The following is a 16,668-nucleotide window of genomic DNA, read 5'->3' as shown; positions in this document are numbered from 1 at the left end:
AAAATAATGAGCCACTACCATAAGTGCAGGCTACACTGAGAAACGACGAGACCCGTAAACCAGACACGGGTTGCTCAACTACACCCGACAGCTTCATACCAGACAGTGTGGTTGTCCTTCCACACGGTGGCAGCATTGCACCAGCGGCCATGTGCTTGGGTTCGGCGATTAATCATGTCAATATTGGGAACAGCAAGGCTACATTTATGTATTCAATTCAATTCTTTCTTTCTTTCTTTCTTTCTTTCTTTCTTTCTTTCTTTCTTTCTTTCTTCTTCTTCATAATAAAATAATTCAAAGTATGGGCTCATTATGTTGTGATCAGCTTGTACATAAAAAAACAGAAATATTTCTTTAGCACTGGTGTTACTGGCTGTAGAATTTGTACTGGTATATGAACGGGCAAGGCTGCTGCCGGTCTTAGTTCTTAGTCACATTTTTTTCTTTTGTCTCGTATTTATTTTGTGAGTTAGGTCGCTCACGGTGGTAGTTTGGTCCTTGTACTATGCAAATAACACACGTTTTTTTTTTTCCTATTTTAAAATAGACCACAGCTTGCTTTGCACAGCTGACGTTGGCGGTGATAAAGCCGCGAAAGTCTTCTCTTAATTGGTTCTCTGGGCAACGAATGGTTTGAGAACAACGCCCGCAGAGAGCAGCTCTGCTGTCCCAAGCGGCCGTTGGTAGGGCGTAAGTGACAGTGCGTCTCTGTGCAATAGAAACGATGTCGTAATAGTCAATAGTGTTGCTCGTCGGGTATTTTTAGAAAACTGACATCTTTTGAAGAAAAAAAACTGTAAACGCTACACGCAGTTCACGCCTGACCTTCAATAATGACATCATATTGGTATCATTACCTCTGTGATCTAGACTATCGAAACCGGAGTAACAGTGTGTTCGTCTCACCTTCATCGCTTTCTAAAGTTTCAATGACCTCATCTGTATAGAATATGCTGACCCTTTGACTCCTAGTCAGCTGCTATAAGGCAACTTATCTCACTAACGCTGGCATGTGTGAATTAACCTATTACTATTTTCATATTTATATTAGCTATATTGTCATGAATTATAATGCACTGTTACAAGATATCTCATTACAAAATATCACATTACAGATAAGCGCAGTTATAAAACACAATACAAGATACACACCTCTGACGGTTTATTATCTACAGAAAGTAGGAGACAATGAATAATAATAATAATAATAATAATAATAATAATAATAATAATAATAATAATAATTTCTCTCACAATGACATCATCATCAACACAAGTTAAAGTGATGTCATAATGAACCGCATTGCACAATGGTTTTGGGGTACCCTACTTTCATCAACTCTTGATAAAACTCTTGATGAAACAGAAAGACCCGCCATAGCACTGCCAATAAGGTGAGGATACTGTACTGAACCAGATGGACGAGACACTGGTGTGAAAATTGCTCTGCGAGTCCAGTCCGCCTCAATGGCTACACAATGGCCAAAATTGATTCTTCCAGTCCTGGTCTTTGTTCCAACCCTGTAAATTGTTTAATTAAAGCTCCACCCATCCAGGCCCTGAAGTTGTTAATGATCTCTTTGTAGCTGTTAAACCTGGAGTGGAATAGACCCTACAGGACCGGGATTCCTGGACACCTACTTGTTCTTGGGGAGGTGGAAATCTGAAATATCTCTTTACAAAATTGTCCATTGAGAAAGTCAGGAGGTCTGCTCTCACACAGCGTGAGGAATCTGTGCAGTGGGATAAGGAAGCACCTTCCAACTGAACCCCCCTGAATCCGAGTCACAGAACCGCAGCTTCGGCAACCTGCCAGGGATGTCAGCCGCGCGACTCCATGGTGAAGGGCTGGCCATATTTGAACGGGAAAAAAGTGTGTGTGAAATATGGCAGGTGTTTCAATGTCGACTGTAAACATCTCCTCCATCCTTTGTGTGTGTGTGTGTGGGTGCCCTTATGCAAGTTAGCCACAATGTATTATGTGTGTGTGTGACTGTGTGCGCGTTTGTGAGTGTATGTGTGTTGTGTGCCTGTGCGTGTGTGTTCCTGTGTGTATGTGTGTCTCAGTGTGTGCGTGTGTGTGTCTCAGTGTGCGTGTGTGTCTCAGTGTGTGGGTGTGTGTCTCAGTGTGCGTGTGTGTCTCAGTGTGTGCGTGTGTGTGTCTCAGTGTGCGTGTGTGTCTCAGTGTGTGCGTGTGTGTCTCAGTGTGCATGCGTGTCTCAGTGTGTGCGTGTGTGTCTCAGTGTGCATGCGTGTCTCAGTGTGTGCGTGTGTGTCTCAGTGTGCGTGTGTGTCTCAGTGTGTGCGTGTGTCTCAGTGTGTGCGTGTGTCTCAGTGTGTGCGTGTGTCTCAGTGTGTGCGTGTGTGTCTCAGTGTGCGTGTGTGTCTCAGTGTGCGTGTGTGTCTCAGTGTGTGCGTGTGTGTGTGTCTCAGTGTGCGTGTGTGTCTCAGTGTGTGCGTGTCTCAGTGTGTGCGTGTGTGTCTCAGTGTGTGCGTGTCTCAGTGTGTGCGTGTGTGTCTCAGTGTGTGCGTGTCTCAGTGTGTGCGTGTGTGTCTCAGTGTGTGCGTGTCTCAGTGTGTGCGTGTGTGTCTCAGTGTGTGCGTGTCTCTGAGGACACAGCTCTGTGAGTGTTTGTTTCCTCACATGCAGTGTAAACAGAGGCAATGATGTCACTGAGCTAACCTCCAGGATATGGTTAATGCTTCCAATCTATACTGTAGGCAGTACCAGCCTTATATGGGCTTACTGTGGTATCACATAGCAAAAGCACAACAAGCAGGGCAAAGCACGGTAAAGCACAGAGAAGATAATGAACCAGCCCCTTCTCAAAGTGTAGTGAAGCACAGAGAAGATAATGAACCAGCCCCTTCTCAAAGTGTAGTGAAGCACAGAGAAGATAATGAACCAGCCCCTTCTCAAAGTGTAGTAAAGCACAGAGAAGATAATGAACCAGCCCCTTCTCAAAGTGTAGTAAAGCACAGAGAAGATAATGAACCAGCCCCTTCTCAAAGTGTAGTAAAGCACAGAGAAGATAATGAACCAGCCCCTTCTCAAAGTGTAGTGAAGCACAGAGAAGATAATGAACCAGCCCCTTCTCAAAGTGTAGTAAAGCACAGAGAAGATAATGAACCAGCCCCTTCTCAAAGTGTAGTAAAGCACAGAGAAGATAATGAACCAGCCCCCTTCTCAAAGTTTACTGCTTTGGTATCCCCCTGGTAAAAGCACAGCACAGGGGCTGGTTGATAAACTGCAAAATGACAGGATGAACTTTTGTCTGTCCGTCCGTCTGTCTGACTGAGTGATCTTTAGAAAAACAAAGTGCGGTTGTACTAGTGCAAGCGGATCTGCACTGATAGGGAGTGACAGGGACCCTCCTGCACTCAACAAACCACAGCCTCTCGCTCTGCATGGTCTTCATCACCAGGCAGAGCTGCTGATGTGACCTGCCAGGATCCACCAATGGCATCGCTGCCCTCTGCTGCAGCACCGGCCCTGTTTCTGGGCAGAAGTAAACTTGAGAAAGAAAAACAAGCCAGAGAGAGAGAGAGGGGGAGAGAGAGAGAAAGAGAGATGGGAGAGAAAGAGAGGGGGGGGGCAGACTGCAGGGGTGTTTCAGTGAAAATGCATAGTGTATCAATGATAGACAGAGAAAGAAAAAAACAAAAAATGAGCTATCTGGTGCAGAGGCAGTGCGTATACAGCTCTGTGCCAAAAGTTTATCATCTCCCTGTAGAATGAACTCATTTTGCTTCATGAAGTCGAATGAAATCTGCTGAATGATGTCACGTTAACATATTGAATTGCACACCACCGCCTTGTAGTTTTCCAGATACTTGACGAAAAACTGACAAAAATTGAAAAATGTGACATTTTTAAATCTAACATGAAATACTACGGTACTACTATTATGGCTTCCGGTAGACTTTTGCGATTTCATTTTGTAGTTTCTTTGATTACAGGATGTTGAACAAAATATCTAAATTATGTTTGCACATGTATATATAAAAATGAAGTATCAATCCTAAAATTCTGGGTGATGCAAAACATATGGCCACAGCTGTATGTCGTAAAAGGAATGGAAATTGATCACTTGGGAATAAGAATTGGAATTGGAATTGAGAATTGAGAACTGATTTTAAAAAGGAATTGAGAATTAAAAACCAGGAACTGACCCCCACCCAGAACTGCAGCCCACAGCTAAATCTCCAGGAGGGCATGCAAACAAAGTGAAGTGAGTCAGACAGCTCTGTGTACACAACAGAGAGCCAGACAAGAGGAAACCAGCATGGTGATATTATAAACAATAATAATAATAATACAAAATAAAACAAAACCAAAGCAAAGACTGGACACGCGACGCTTAAATAAGAATAACGCAGCATAAAAATACTCGCTTCAAATCTAGAGGTCCCCATTACCTTGAGATTAGGTCACTTTACCCTAGCCACAGGTAAATAACTAAGCATTCCCTGATGCATCAATATCAGGGTCTAGTGCTATATATTATAAAGACATTTCAGAGGGCTGGATCGCATCAATATCAGGGTCTAGTGCTGTATATTATAAAGACATTTCAGAGGGCTGGATCGCATCAATATCAGGGTCTAGTGCTATATATTATAAAGACATTTCAGAGGGCTGGATCACATCAATATCAGGGTCTAGTGCTGTATATTATAAAGACATTTCAGAGGACTGTATTGCATCAATATCAGGGTCTACCACAGTACTATATAAATATGTACATAGACTAGACCTTGACCAGACTCTGAAGCTGTTTATGTTGTGCTGGTTTGCTTACCATGGCAGCCACTCTTTCAGGGATACAGGGCTAAGGAAAGTCCTCAGTGATGTATGCTTCACCCCCTCTTTGAATAGAGGCAGCAATGGCCGGACTGCGTGAGTTTATAACTGGTGAGGTCATGGCTGCAATCTAAACACCAGCTCAGCTCCATTGTGTTCACTTTCTGCTTGACTAACCTTGAGCATTGACTTCACAGCACAAGAATGAGAAGCCATAGAGCCCACCGAAACAGCTATCTGCAAAACTGTGAGTGTGACACACAGACGGACAGGCGAACTCTGTGCTTTACAATGCTTCCCTATGCTTTACCAGACCTCTCTGTGCTTCACAATGCTTCCCTATGCTTTACCAGACCTCTCTGTGCTTTACAATGCTTCCCTATGCTTTACCAGACCTCTCTGTGCTTTACAATGCTTCCCTATGCTTTACCAGACCTCTCTGTGCTTTACAATGCTTCCCTATGCTTTACCACACCTCTCTGTGCTTTACAATACTTCCCTATGCTGTACCAGACCTCTCTGTGCTTTACAATGCTTCCCTATGCTTTACCAGACCTCTCTGTGCTTTACAATGCTTCCCTATGCTTTACCATACCTCTCTGTGCTTTACAATGCTTCCCTATGCTTTACCACACCTTTCTGTGCTTCACCATGCTGTCACTGTGCTTTATTACACTTTAGGCGTTTACTTTTATAAGGACATATACAATATTTTATAATATAGGTCTAAATGAGTCGGTTAAATAAGAATAATGAAACAGTTCAGATAATTTTACTGTGGTGCCATTTCAATGAGAAACCAACTATCCAATCAAAGCCATCTGATTCAAATGACAAATTTGATATCTCAAAGCACGCTTTAAAACGAAGGTTTAAACGTTAAAGTTGTCATGGTCTTATTTTTAGATAATGTAAAAACACTGGTGACCAAACAGCGCCTGCAGGTATTTCTAGAATCGCTGGCAGAACATGGTTTAGTTTTGAAACATGTTTTAGTTTGGTTGTAAACTGCAGCAAATCACTTCACGATACAAACTCCAGCCGCCAGTGAAAGATAAACGCAGACAATAATAACAACGCCAGTTTCTGTGTGGACGCGCTTGTGTCACATACGGGTATTTTGCACCCTGTGCTGTTCCTGTGCGTGTGTACTTAGGGTAAACAGCACTGACGCCGCGTTAAAGCGACAGATGTGGACGGCTCTAGTTAATTTGTTTTCTTTTCTGAGATGATAGGGGAAAACTGTATGTGTATATATATATCTATATATATATATATATATATATATATATATATATATATATATATATATATATATATATATATATATATATATCTATCTATATATATACATATATATATATATACATATATATATATATATATATATATATATATATATATATATATATATATATATATATATATATATATATATATATATATATATCTTAGAGGTAAAACGCTTGCTAATTTTTAAAGGACGCGCCTCATTGCGCCCAAGGGCTACACTTTTCTTTGGTTCCTCCACAATCCCAGTCCTCTTCTCTCCTTTGGAAAGGGGCTCCAAGCCCGGACATGTTGCTGCTTCGGGGTTCCCCCTCACTTCAGGGGCCCTGGCATTGTAGTCATAGACGCTCTGTTCCCATTCATACCCCATGCATTAATTAGACGCTAATGTGATTGTCGCTAAGTCCCTATAAATATAGTGACGCTTATTTGTGTTGGTATTTAGTCAGATTACTTAAGAACAAGGAAAAACGCATCATATATAGGGATAATAATAATAATAATAATAATAATAATAATAATAATAATAATAATAATAATAATAATAATAATAATAATAATGTATATTCCACGGACGCTGTGCAGAGTAGAAAGACATTTTGGGTCGTAATCCCATTCAACATAACAATAACCCTTCAATGAATACATCTTGTTTTGCAAGTTAAATAAACTAAAACGCCCAGTTTTGTCAATGCACAGATGCACTGGGTGTGAGAACTCCCCGCGTGGGTCCTTATTATTAGTTTATTTAGCAGACGCCTTTATCCAAGGCGACTTACAGAGACTAGGGTGTGTGAACTATGCATCAGCTGCAGAGTCACTTACAACTACGTCTCACCCGAAAGATGGAGCACAAGGAGGTTAAGTGACTTGCTCAGGGTCACACAATGAGTCAGTGGCTGAGGTGGGATTTGAACCGAGGACCTCCTGGTTACAAGCCCGTTTCTTTAACCACTGGACCACACAGCCTCCTTAAAAACACAATGACGTAATCTATGTGCCTATTTCCTATTTCCTGATCAATACAGCGCTATCTAAATACACAAACAAATACACCAGTAAGCGTGTCGATATATCGCCTAGACAAACAAACACATCGCGGTTGCTGGAAACTGTCCACGTTGGTTTCCAAACGCAAGCGTGATTGCTGAACTTAACAGTGTGTGTGCATTGAAGGTCAGGCAATGCAGCACGTAAATATCATCGCACAGACTGCAAAAAAAAATTAAAAAAAAGGAAGGAAGAAAGAAAGAAAGAAAGGAAGGTGAAACGTGTCAATGAAAGCGAGCAGGGGGGCAAAAACATACGCAAACACAAGACAGCACCGTGCGGTAATAACGAATGTTCCTGCAGCAGTTCGGTATTACCGACTGCAAACATGTCAAGGCTTGTCAGTGGGACGAGAAGGCGTGGCTAATGAAATCCTGCTGCAGCTGTGAGCAAGCGGCATAGAGACTCAAAACCAGTCTGGAGATCGGAGAGACTAGACGTGTGTCGCTATAACCCTGTCCTTTAAACCGAGAGAAAACACACAAGCCACTGAGGATTGAGGAACTGGGGTATATCTATATCTATAGCTATATAAACAACTGAAAAACAGCAACGATCTCCGTGCAATTACACGACAACTTTCATGTAAGCCTTGGTAAGCCTACACAGAGCATTCTGCAAAATGGGGCTTTTTTTTCTGTGAAGTTCGTGTAACGGTATAGTAGTTTGGATAGTTTGCATGTCTTTTTCGGGATAAAAAGGTTCAAATGTAAAATCTCCCTTTACATTACGGGACTTAACTAGGGGGCTGTGATTGTTTGTTGTTGTTTATTTATGTATTATTGATTTAACTGTTCAGGTTTTATGCTGTAAGTAGGTTTTGTTTTCTGATGTGTGTGTTTTTTTTTTAATAACGCGTTACAATAACGCAATATGGTCGTATATCTATATAGTTGTTATATGCAGCGTTATTGTTATGCAGTGGCGTGTCTGGTTTTGTGAGAAGTTTGCATTCACAAGGCGACAGCACGGCTCGGTTCTCAGTGTTGGGGGGTATACGAGATTCCTTAAGGAATCCTATTTTGCGCAAGGATTTCGATAAAGACATCACGTCGATTTTTTTTATTTTTTGACACGCGTGACATTGCGTGAGGGTGATTTACTGCATATATATATTTATTATTACATTAAACCCATTTTACTGCAGGGGGGGGGAGCGAATACCAGTGGTGGAAAAAGTCTGCTTTTGCAACCCCCCCCCCCGTGCAGTTTCTTTGTGTCAGTGTTGTGTAGCCGAGCTATACGCTGTGAGTCCAGTTCGGTTCTGATAGCGACTTCCAGTCTGATTCTTCGACTAAACGCGCCTGGAATTCTATTGAAAGTTCGGAGTCGAGACTAGAAAGTATTTTGATTGTCGACGAATTGCACGGAGTTTGTTATTGTTACACGATACCGCAATCGCTTACACAGCACAATTACTTTCTACGATTGAGTGCAATATTATTATTATTATTATTATTATTATTAGAGGTCATGTTTAACGTTTTATCTTTTTTTATGACAGACCCAATCTTGCTGTATTACTATGCAAAGCATCGATGCACATGCTGTGTACATTTCATTATAGGGCAATTTAAGAAAGTGAGCAAAAACGTTACACGCAACAATACCGCACGTATTACAAGACGACAAATACATAGATTACTGGATTTTCAATTGTAAGGGCAACATTGGCGTTGTCACTTGACAATTGTTCAAAAGAAAAAAATATATATATATAAATTATTTAATCCCTATAACTTCTAAAGAAGAAAAAAAGTTCTGACACGGTTTTGTCAGCACAGAATTCACACGGGTTGGCTAGCGGCTACCAGCATTGCTTTTCGTGTCCAGTTGCAGTATCACTCCGAAAAATCAGACGCGCATTCGTGTTTTGCATTTCGTAATGTTTTTTAAGACACAAGACAAGACGTAACAATTTCCATTGCCTTCAGCCGCTGCTCTTGCAAAATGGAAAGACTCGTACGTACGTGGAGGGGGGGGGGACGTAAAGTCTAAAGAAAAGCTTCTGTAATGTGCTAGCGATTATTATTATTATTATTTTCGTTGGTGGATTTTGAAATAGTGGTCGGCTTGCGTGCCTACTGTTTGGGCTTCTGTTGCGTGCGTGTGAGGGTGTGCGTGTGAGTGCGTGCGTGTGTGACTCTGCAGGGATCTGTTTACAAACAAACCAACGAGGAGGGCTCGCTGCTGCCGCCTGGCGGTCGTTGTGAAAGCCCTCGCATTGGTATTGGCTGACTGCCAGTCTTGTCTGGTTTGTTTTGTTTGTCAGGACAGAGGTGGACCGTCTGTGGCTGGCTGACGAAGAAAAATTACTTTATATTTAAAAAAAAAAACACTTTCATGCATTAAATATTGAAAAAACGTGGGGGAAAAAAAAGGTAGTTTTGGACACATAATAAATATATTTTTTAGAATTTTGTTTTCAAATTTGGTTTATTAGTACTAATGCCTATAGCACTGCTGTATATCAAAATGCACTGTAAAAACAAACAAAAAAAAACAGTAGTTTTCAGATAAATTTACCTTAATATTGACATTTCTTTGTTTTAATTACGGTCAAAGTCGTTCAATATTAGTGTAAAATATTTAAAAGAAAATGATGGACCATTAATCTACAATTTATGAAATCAATATTAAGGTACGTTTTTTGACAGTTTCTCTGTGTCTAAAGCTCACCTGTTGGACTTGTACAGATGTCCTCTCTTGCAATTTTGTTGAGGGGTAATCCGAAGCGCGCTTTATTTCATCGTGCGTGCAGAACGCTATACAAATAAACGAGATAAAAAACAAACACACCGACACTAATCCTAAACAATCAAACTACGTCAGCACGGAACTCGCTCTCCAGTCCCTTGCACGACAACATTTATTATTTGAGTGGAGTTTTTTTTTTTTTTGTTGTTATTATTATTAGAGTAAACTTTTTTTTTTTTTTTTTTCGCCATTGTGACACACCTGAGGCCGATCGGAACATTTCTTTTTCTAAGAAACAGGCGCATCCTTACAGAGGAACGTGGCACAGTTACTCCTGACAAAATCAGCAATATAAGCAGTCCAGAGTTAGGAATCGTGTACTGAAATACAAATTTACCACAGTAAATTGGTCACGCTTCCCTATGCTTCACCATACCTCTCTGTGCTTTACAATGCTTCCCTATGCTTTACCAGACCTCTCTGTGCTTTACAATGCTTCCCTATGCTTTACCAGACCTCTCTGTGCTTTACAATGCTTCCCTATGCTTTACCAGACCTCTCTGTGCTTTACAATGCTTCCCTATGCTTTACCACACCTCTCTGTGTTTTACAATGCTTCCCTATGCTTTACCAGACCTCTCTGTGCTTTACAATGCTTCCCTATGCTTTACCAGACCTCTCTGTGCTTTACAATACTTCCCTATGCTTTACCAGACCTCTCTGTGCTTTACAATGCTTCCCTATGCTTTACCAGACCTCTCTGTGCTTTACAATGCTTCCCTATGCTTTACCATACCTCTCTGAGATGGCAATAAGCCTCCCATTGCATAGCGCTTTGATCCATTCCTGGTTTTACTCTGAGTTTAATCAGACACACAGCTGAGCTTGTTCCCGTTACACGCCGGGGCGAATCAGACTCGTAGTTAAAACCTGGAAGGGGTGAAACAGCTATGCAATAGGAGTCTTGAATTATTATCCCTGGATATCGACGCTGGGCTAAGTAAAGGTTGGTGATAACGATCAGAGAAGAAGTACAGCCGGACTTGTCACAGTGTTCCGTATTTAACACACTGTACCCCTTTCTCTTCTGCGCAGGACCAGGTGCCCCCCCATGGCCCGAGCACTGAAGGACGGAATGCCAGAGAGGCGCGGAGGCATTGCCGGGGGCAACCCGGTGAACTGCGGAGGAGGAGGAGGAGGAGGAGGAGGAGGAGGAGGGGGGGGAGGGGGCAGCGCAGGCACCTGCAGGACCGAATCGCTTCGACGTAGAAACAATCACCCCTTATTGATGGGGTACCAGTACTGCCGTCAGTACATGCAGACGCACAGCGGCCCCGACACGACCGGCACACAGCCCCCCCTCACCCTCGCCCAGCGCAGCACCCCCACGCCAGTCTGCAGCACGCAACGCCACAGTGGTAAGAACCATATATTTCCATATACTTAACGAAAAACTGTTAATTGAAAAATGTGACATTTCGAAATCTAACATGAAATATTACACTACTTATTGTACTGCTGTTATGGCTTCGGGTAGACTTTTGTCTGCAGTATATATCTGTGTTAAGTAAGAGACACTCTATATACACGCCACACAGTCTTTCAGAATGTTCCGAATCCAATCGGGTCGCAGCGAGGCTGACGCGGTGAAGCCACACAGCCAATGACAGTCTGGTTCACAGCGCACACACCGGGGTTTCTGATTGGTCGCTGGGGTTCGGAGCCGTTATCTGTCTGCGAGCAGGTGGCTCGTGGGTTTGTGGTGAGGCCTGTACTGCTTTGTTCTTCAAAGGGTTTGTAGTATGACTGTACATTGAGGTTTTCATAGCTTTTTTTGAAAAATCGGTGAGTCTCGGGCATGTCCAGGCTTGTTCTAGAGAACGAGCTTCCTCTCCAAGCCGGGAGTTTGAGCAGGTTTCAGTAACAATAGACTTCATTGAGGGGAGCTCTGAACCCCAGGACTGGGTGCAGCAGCAGCAGCAGCAGGGCTAGTGTGAGTTTCTAACCCTGCTCAAACTCCTGGCTCCTGATCATTTCAATATTAATAATAGACTTCATTGAGGGGAGTTCTGAACCCCAGGACTGGGTGCAGCAGCAGCAGCAGGGCTACTGTGAGTTTCTAACCCTGCTCAAACTCCTGGCTCCTGATCATTTCAATATTAATAATAATAGACTTCATTGAGGGGAGCTCTGAACCCCAGGACTGGGTGCAGCAGCAGCAGCAGCAGGGCTAGTGTGAGTCTGTAACCCTGCTCAAACTCCTGGCTCCTGATCATTTCAATATTAATAATAGACTTCATTGAGGGGAGTTCTGAACCCCAGGACTGGGTGCAGCAGCAGCAGCAGCAGCAGGGCTAGTGTGAGTTTCTAACCCTGCTCAAACTCCTGGCTCCTGATCATTTCAATATTAATAATAATAGACTTCATTGAGGGGAGTTCTGAACCCCAGGACTGGGTGCAGCAGCAGCAGGGCTAGTGTGAGTTTGTAACCCTGCTCAAACTCCTGGCTCCTGATCATTTCAATATTAATAATAATAGACTTCATTGAGGGGAGCTCTGAACCCCAGGACTGGGTGCAGCAGCAGCAGGGCTAGTGTGAGTTTGTAACCCTGCTCAAACTCCTGGCTCCTGATCATTTCAATATTAATAATAATAGACTTCATTGAGGGGAGCTCTGAACCCCAGGACTGGGTGCAGCAGCAGCAGGGCTAGTGTGAGTTTGTAACCCTGCTCAAACTCCTGGCTCCTGATCATTTCAATATTAATAATAATAGACTTCATTGAGGGGAGCTCTGAACCCCAGGACTGGGTGCAGCAGCAGCAGCAGCAGGGCTAGTGTGAGTTTGTAACCCTGCTCAAACTCCTGGCTCCTGATCATTTCAATATTAATAATAATAGACTTCATTGAGGGGAGTTCTGAACCCCAGGACTGGGTGCAGCAGCAGCAGCAGCAGCAGCAGGGCTAGTGTGAGTTTCTAACCCTGCTCAAACTCCTGGCTCCTGATCATTTCAATATTAATAATAATAGACTTCATTGAGGGGAGCTCTGAACCCCAGGACTGGGTGCAGCAGCAGCAGCAGCAGCAGCAGGGCTAGTGTGAGTTTCTAACCCTGCTCAAACTCCTGGCTCCTGATCATTTCAATATTAATAATAATAGACTTCATTGAGGGGAGCTCTGAACCCCAGGACTAGGTGCAGCAGCAGCAGCAGCAGGGCTAGTGTGAGTTTGTAACCCTGCTCAAACTCCTGGCTCCTGATCATTTCAATATTAATAATAATAGACTTCATTGAGGGGAGCTCTGAACCCCAGGACTGGGTGCAGCAGCAGCAGCAGCAGCAGGGCTAGTGTGAGTTTCTAACCCTGCTCAAACTCCTGGCTCCGTGAGAATCTCTTGCCACTTCCTGTTGACATCTGTGAGCCTCCCTTCCCCCTCCTGTCCCATAATCCTCCTGGGCACCCAGCCAATGGGCAACACCCGCTTGTTACTGGACAGGCCTGCGGTTGCCCTGGCAACAGGCCAGAACCTGCCCACCGCGGTTCAGTGGAGAGAGCCGCAGGCAAGGAAAGCAATGATAGCAGGAGAGACTGCAAGCTAATCCGAGGTAGATTGCAGTGATCTGCAGAGAACACTGACTCTGTGTGACATTATTATCGCAAGCCATACTCACTACTTTTCATGAGAGGGTTGGAGCTGAGGAGGGAGGGAAGCAGTGTGGCTCTAGTGGAGCTGAGGAGGGACTGGGAGGGAAGCAGTGTGGCTCTAGTGGAGCTGAGGAGGGACTGGGAGGGAAGCAGTGTGGCTCTAGTGGAGCTGAGGAGGGACTGGGAGAGAGGGAGGGAAGCAGTGTGGCTCTAGTGGAGCTGAGGAGGGACTGCGAGGGAAGCAGTGTGGCTCTAGTGTAGCTGAGGAGGGACTGGGAGGGAGGGAAGCAGTGTGGCTCTAGTGTAGCTGAGGAGGGACTGGGAGGGAAGCAGTGTGGCTCTAGTGTAGCTGAGGAGGGACTGGGAGGGAGGGAAGCAGTGTGGCTCTAGTGGAGCTGAGGAGGGACTGGGAGGGAAGCAGTGTGGCTCTAGTGGAGCTGAGGAGGGACTGGGAGGGAAGCAGTGTGGCTCTAGTGGAGCTGAGGAGGGACTGGGAGGGGAGGAGGGACTGGGAGGGAGGGAAGCAGTGTGGCTCTAGTGGAGCTTAGGAGGGACTGGGAGGGAGGGGGGGTGGAAGCAGTGTGACTCTAGTGGAGCTGAGGAGGGACTGGGAGGGGAGGAGGGACTGGGAGGGAGGGAAGCAGTGTGGCTCTAGTTGAGCTGAGGAGGGACTGGGAGGGAAGCAGTGTGGCTCTAGTGGAGCTGAGGAGGGACTGGGAGGGGAGGAGGGACTGGGAGGGAGGGAAGCAGTGTGGCTCTAGTGGAGCTGAGGAGGGACTGAGAGGGAAGCAGTGTGGCTCTAGTGGAGCTGAGGAGGGACTGGGAGGGAAGCAGCGTGGCTCTAGTGGAGTTGAGGAGGGACTGGGAGGGAGGGAGGGAAGCAGTGTGGCTCTAGTGGAGCTGAGGAGGGACTGGGAGGGAGGGAAGCAGTGTGGCTCTAGTGGAGCTGGGGAGGGACTGGGAGGGAAGCAGTGTGGCTCTAGTGTAGCTGAAGAGGGACTGGAAGGGAGGGAGGGAAGCAGTGGCTCTAGTGGTTAGAGCTGAGGAGGGACTGGGAGGGAGGGAAGCAGTGTGGCTCTAGTGGAGCTGAGGAGGGACTGGGAGGGACTGGGAGGGAAGCAGTGTGGCTCTAGTGGAGCTGAGGAGGGACTGGGAGGGAGGGAGGGAAGCAGTGCGGCTCTAGTGGTTAGAGCTGAGGAGGGACTGGTTCATGGTTTGTGGTTCCTCTCCCCCAAACTGAATGAGATGTCATCCCTTATAACAATAAGAAATGGCAGAGCCCGAACGTGATCACCGATTATTAATAATAAACAAAGAAGCGCGTTAACATTCACACATTTTAAAATGTGTACACTTCTTTCTTTTTAATTAATTGTTTTAATAATTATTATCAAATCACAGAAAAGGGTCTAGCGCTCATCAACAAAAAACAAAGGCGTTCACAGAATAAAGGCAGACCGCACTCTCCCAGGCAAAGCCCAGACAAGTGTTTGATCGTTTCAGCTTTAGAACACAAGAAAATTACGTTTTCATTCATAACAACATCAGCATCCTCATCCTCATAATCATCATCATCATCATCATCATCATCATCCTCATCATCATCATACCAAACGATTTTGTTTTATAATTTGTTTTGACTGTCTTTGTTTTTTCTTGGATGGTGCTTTGAGATGCTTTTTCTATGAAAGGCTCTATATTTATCCCAGGCGACTCACACAGGTGTCACAGGGCAGTACAGGGTTACAATGCAAGCTTCATATTTAAATACAGTATAGTTTTACAGAAGGTCCAAATAATACTAGAATACAATATGAGACAAGGATTAAGACATCTGTAGCGACGTAATGGTAGCAAGGAATGACCATATTAATAATAATGATGTTTGATTTGACTTGATAACTGAGAGACATACTTTTTGCAGTAGACGCTTCTCTGATCCAGCAGAGGAGCCCCAGCCCCAGCCAGAGGGATGTGAACGCCCAGCCCGACATACTGCAGAGGGACCAGCGGCCCCTGGCTGACACCCCCCAGAGCTGCAGCCCCGCCTCCCACGATCAGGTGGAAGAGGAAGACCTGTCGGGAATGGTGGCTGAGCAACTGAGAATCATTGGGGATGAGATGAATAAGATATACCAGCAAAGGAGGGTAAGGGTCTGGCCTCGAACGCTGTGTGGGTGTGTCCAGCTCTGGCCAAGAGTTTTACATCATCTCGACAACTATATGAACATAATTTAGATGTTTTATTTAACACTGTGTAATCAAAGAAACTACAAATTGATATCGCAGAAATCTACCGGAAGCCATAATAGTAGTCCAGTAGTATTTCATGTTCATTCTACAGGGTGATGCAAATCCTTTGGCCATAGCTGTGTGTCAGTGTGTGTTTGTGTCATTGTGTGTCTTTGTTTGTGTATGTCAGTGTTTGTGTGTGTGTGCGTGTGTGTCTTTGTGTGTGTATGTCAGTGTGTGTTTGTGTTTGTGTCAGTGTGTGTCGGTGCTCGGCAACAAGTATGTCAATACTGATTACAGATCAACTGGTGTTGTGGTCTTCTGACCTGTAATTGTATCAAAATGTAAAGAAACTTGAAAGTGAAATCGCTGATTCCATTTGCACAATGCAAAGAGAGAGAGAGAGAGAGAGAGAGAGAGAGAGTGAGAGAGAGAGAGAGAACCAGTCTTGTTTTGATCCCTCGATTGAGATAAGACTGTTTACTTTACCAGCTGGAAAAGCCAGATCTACACGCTAGGCCCGCCAACCTTGCCCCCACTCACCCTCCCTCCCTCCCTCCCTCCCTCGCTCTCTGACTGTTCCTCTCTCTATCCCGCACCATCTCCCTCACCCTCCCTCTCTTCTATTTTGAGTTGGTGACTCAGAGCAGCTGGTCTTGTTGGTGTCTCCTGACTCCTGTCGCCACCACAGAGTTCCCTCCTCCAGCACACAGCACAGCATGAGACACTATGAATCAGCACAATATCACAACACTGCAGCAGAGATCTCCAACCCTCACACACACACAGACACAAACACACTCGCACAGATACAAACACACTCACACACACACAGACAGAGACACAAACACACACACACAGACAGAGACACAAACACACTCACACACACCAAACAAAATATGAACAGAATTTTGATCTTTTATTTAACATTGTGCAATCACAGAAACTACA

At 44.5% G+C, this 16,668-nt stretch overlaps 1 protein-coding gene across 7 annotated transcripts in view; it reads left to right on the top strand.

Moving 5' to 3' along the window:
• Window positions 1–16,668, top strand: part of LOC117394667 (WAS/WASL-interacting protein family member 1-like) — a 29,894-nt gene that overhangs the window by 11,923 nt on the left and 1,303 nt on the right. For 2 of the 7 annotated variants that reach the window (XM_059005167.1, XM_059005165.1), the window contains exons 3-5: window positions 5,002–5,051; window positions 10,937–11,259; window positions 15,410–15,633. In XM_059005167.1, the coding sequence (XP_058861150.1) occupies window positions 10,953–11,259; window positions 15,410–15,633 (531 nt within the window). In that variant the 5' untranslated portion in view covers window positions 5,002–5,051; window positions 10,937–10,952. Of the gene's footprint in view, window positions 1–5,001; window positions 5,052–7,281; window positions 7,740–10,936; window positions 11,260–15,409; window positions 15,634–16,668 lie in introns of those variants that run through there. The other 5 variants (XM_033993104.3, XM_033993087.3, XM_033993113.3 and 2 more) reach the window with 5 other exon arrangements.

Source organism: Acipenser ruthenus, chromosome 30 (assembly GCF_902713425.1).
Source record: "Acipenser ruthenus chromosome 30, fAciRut3.2 maternal haplotype, whole genome shotgun sequence".
In the NCBI taxonomy this organism is placed as follows: Eukaryota; Metazoa; Chordata; class Actinopteri; order Acipenseriformes; family Acipenseridae; genus Acipenser; species Acipenser ruthenus.
The sequence above is the reverse complement of the archived record's forward strand: the minus strand, read 5'-3'. Positions and strand labels throughout refer to the sequence as shown.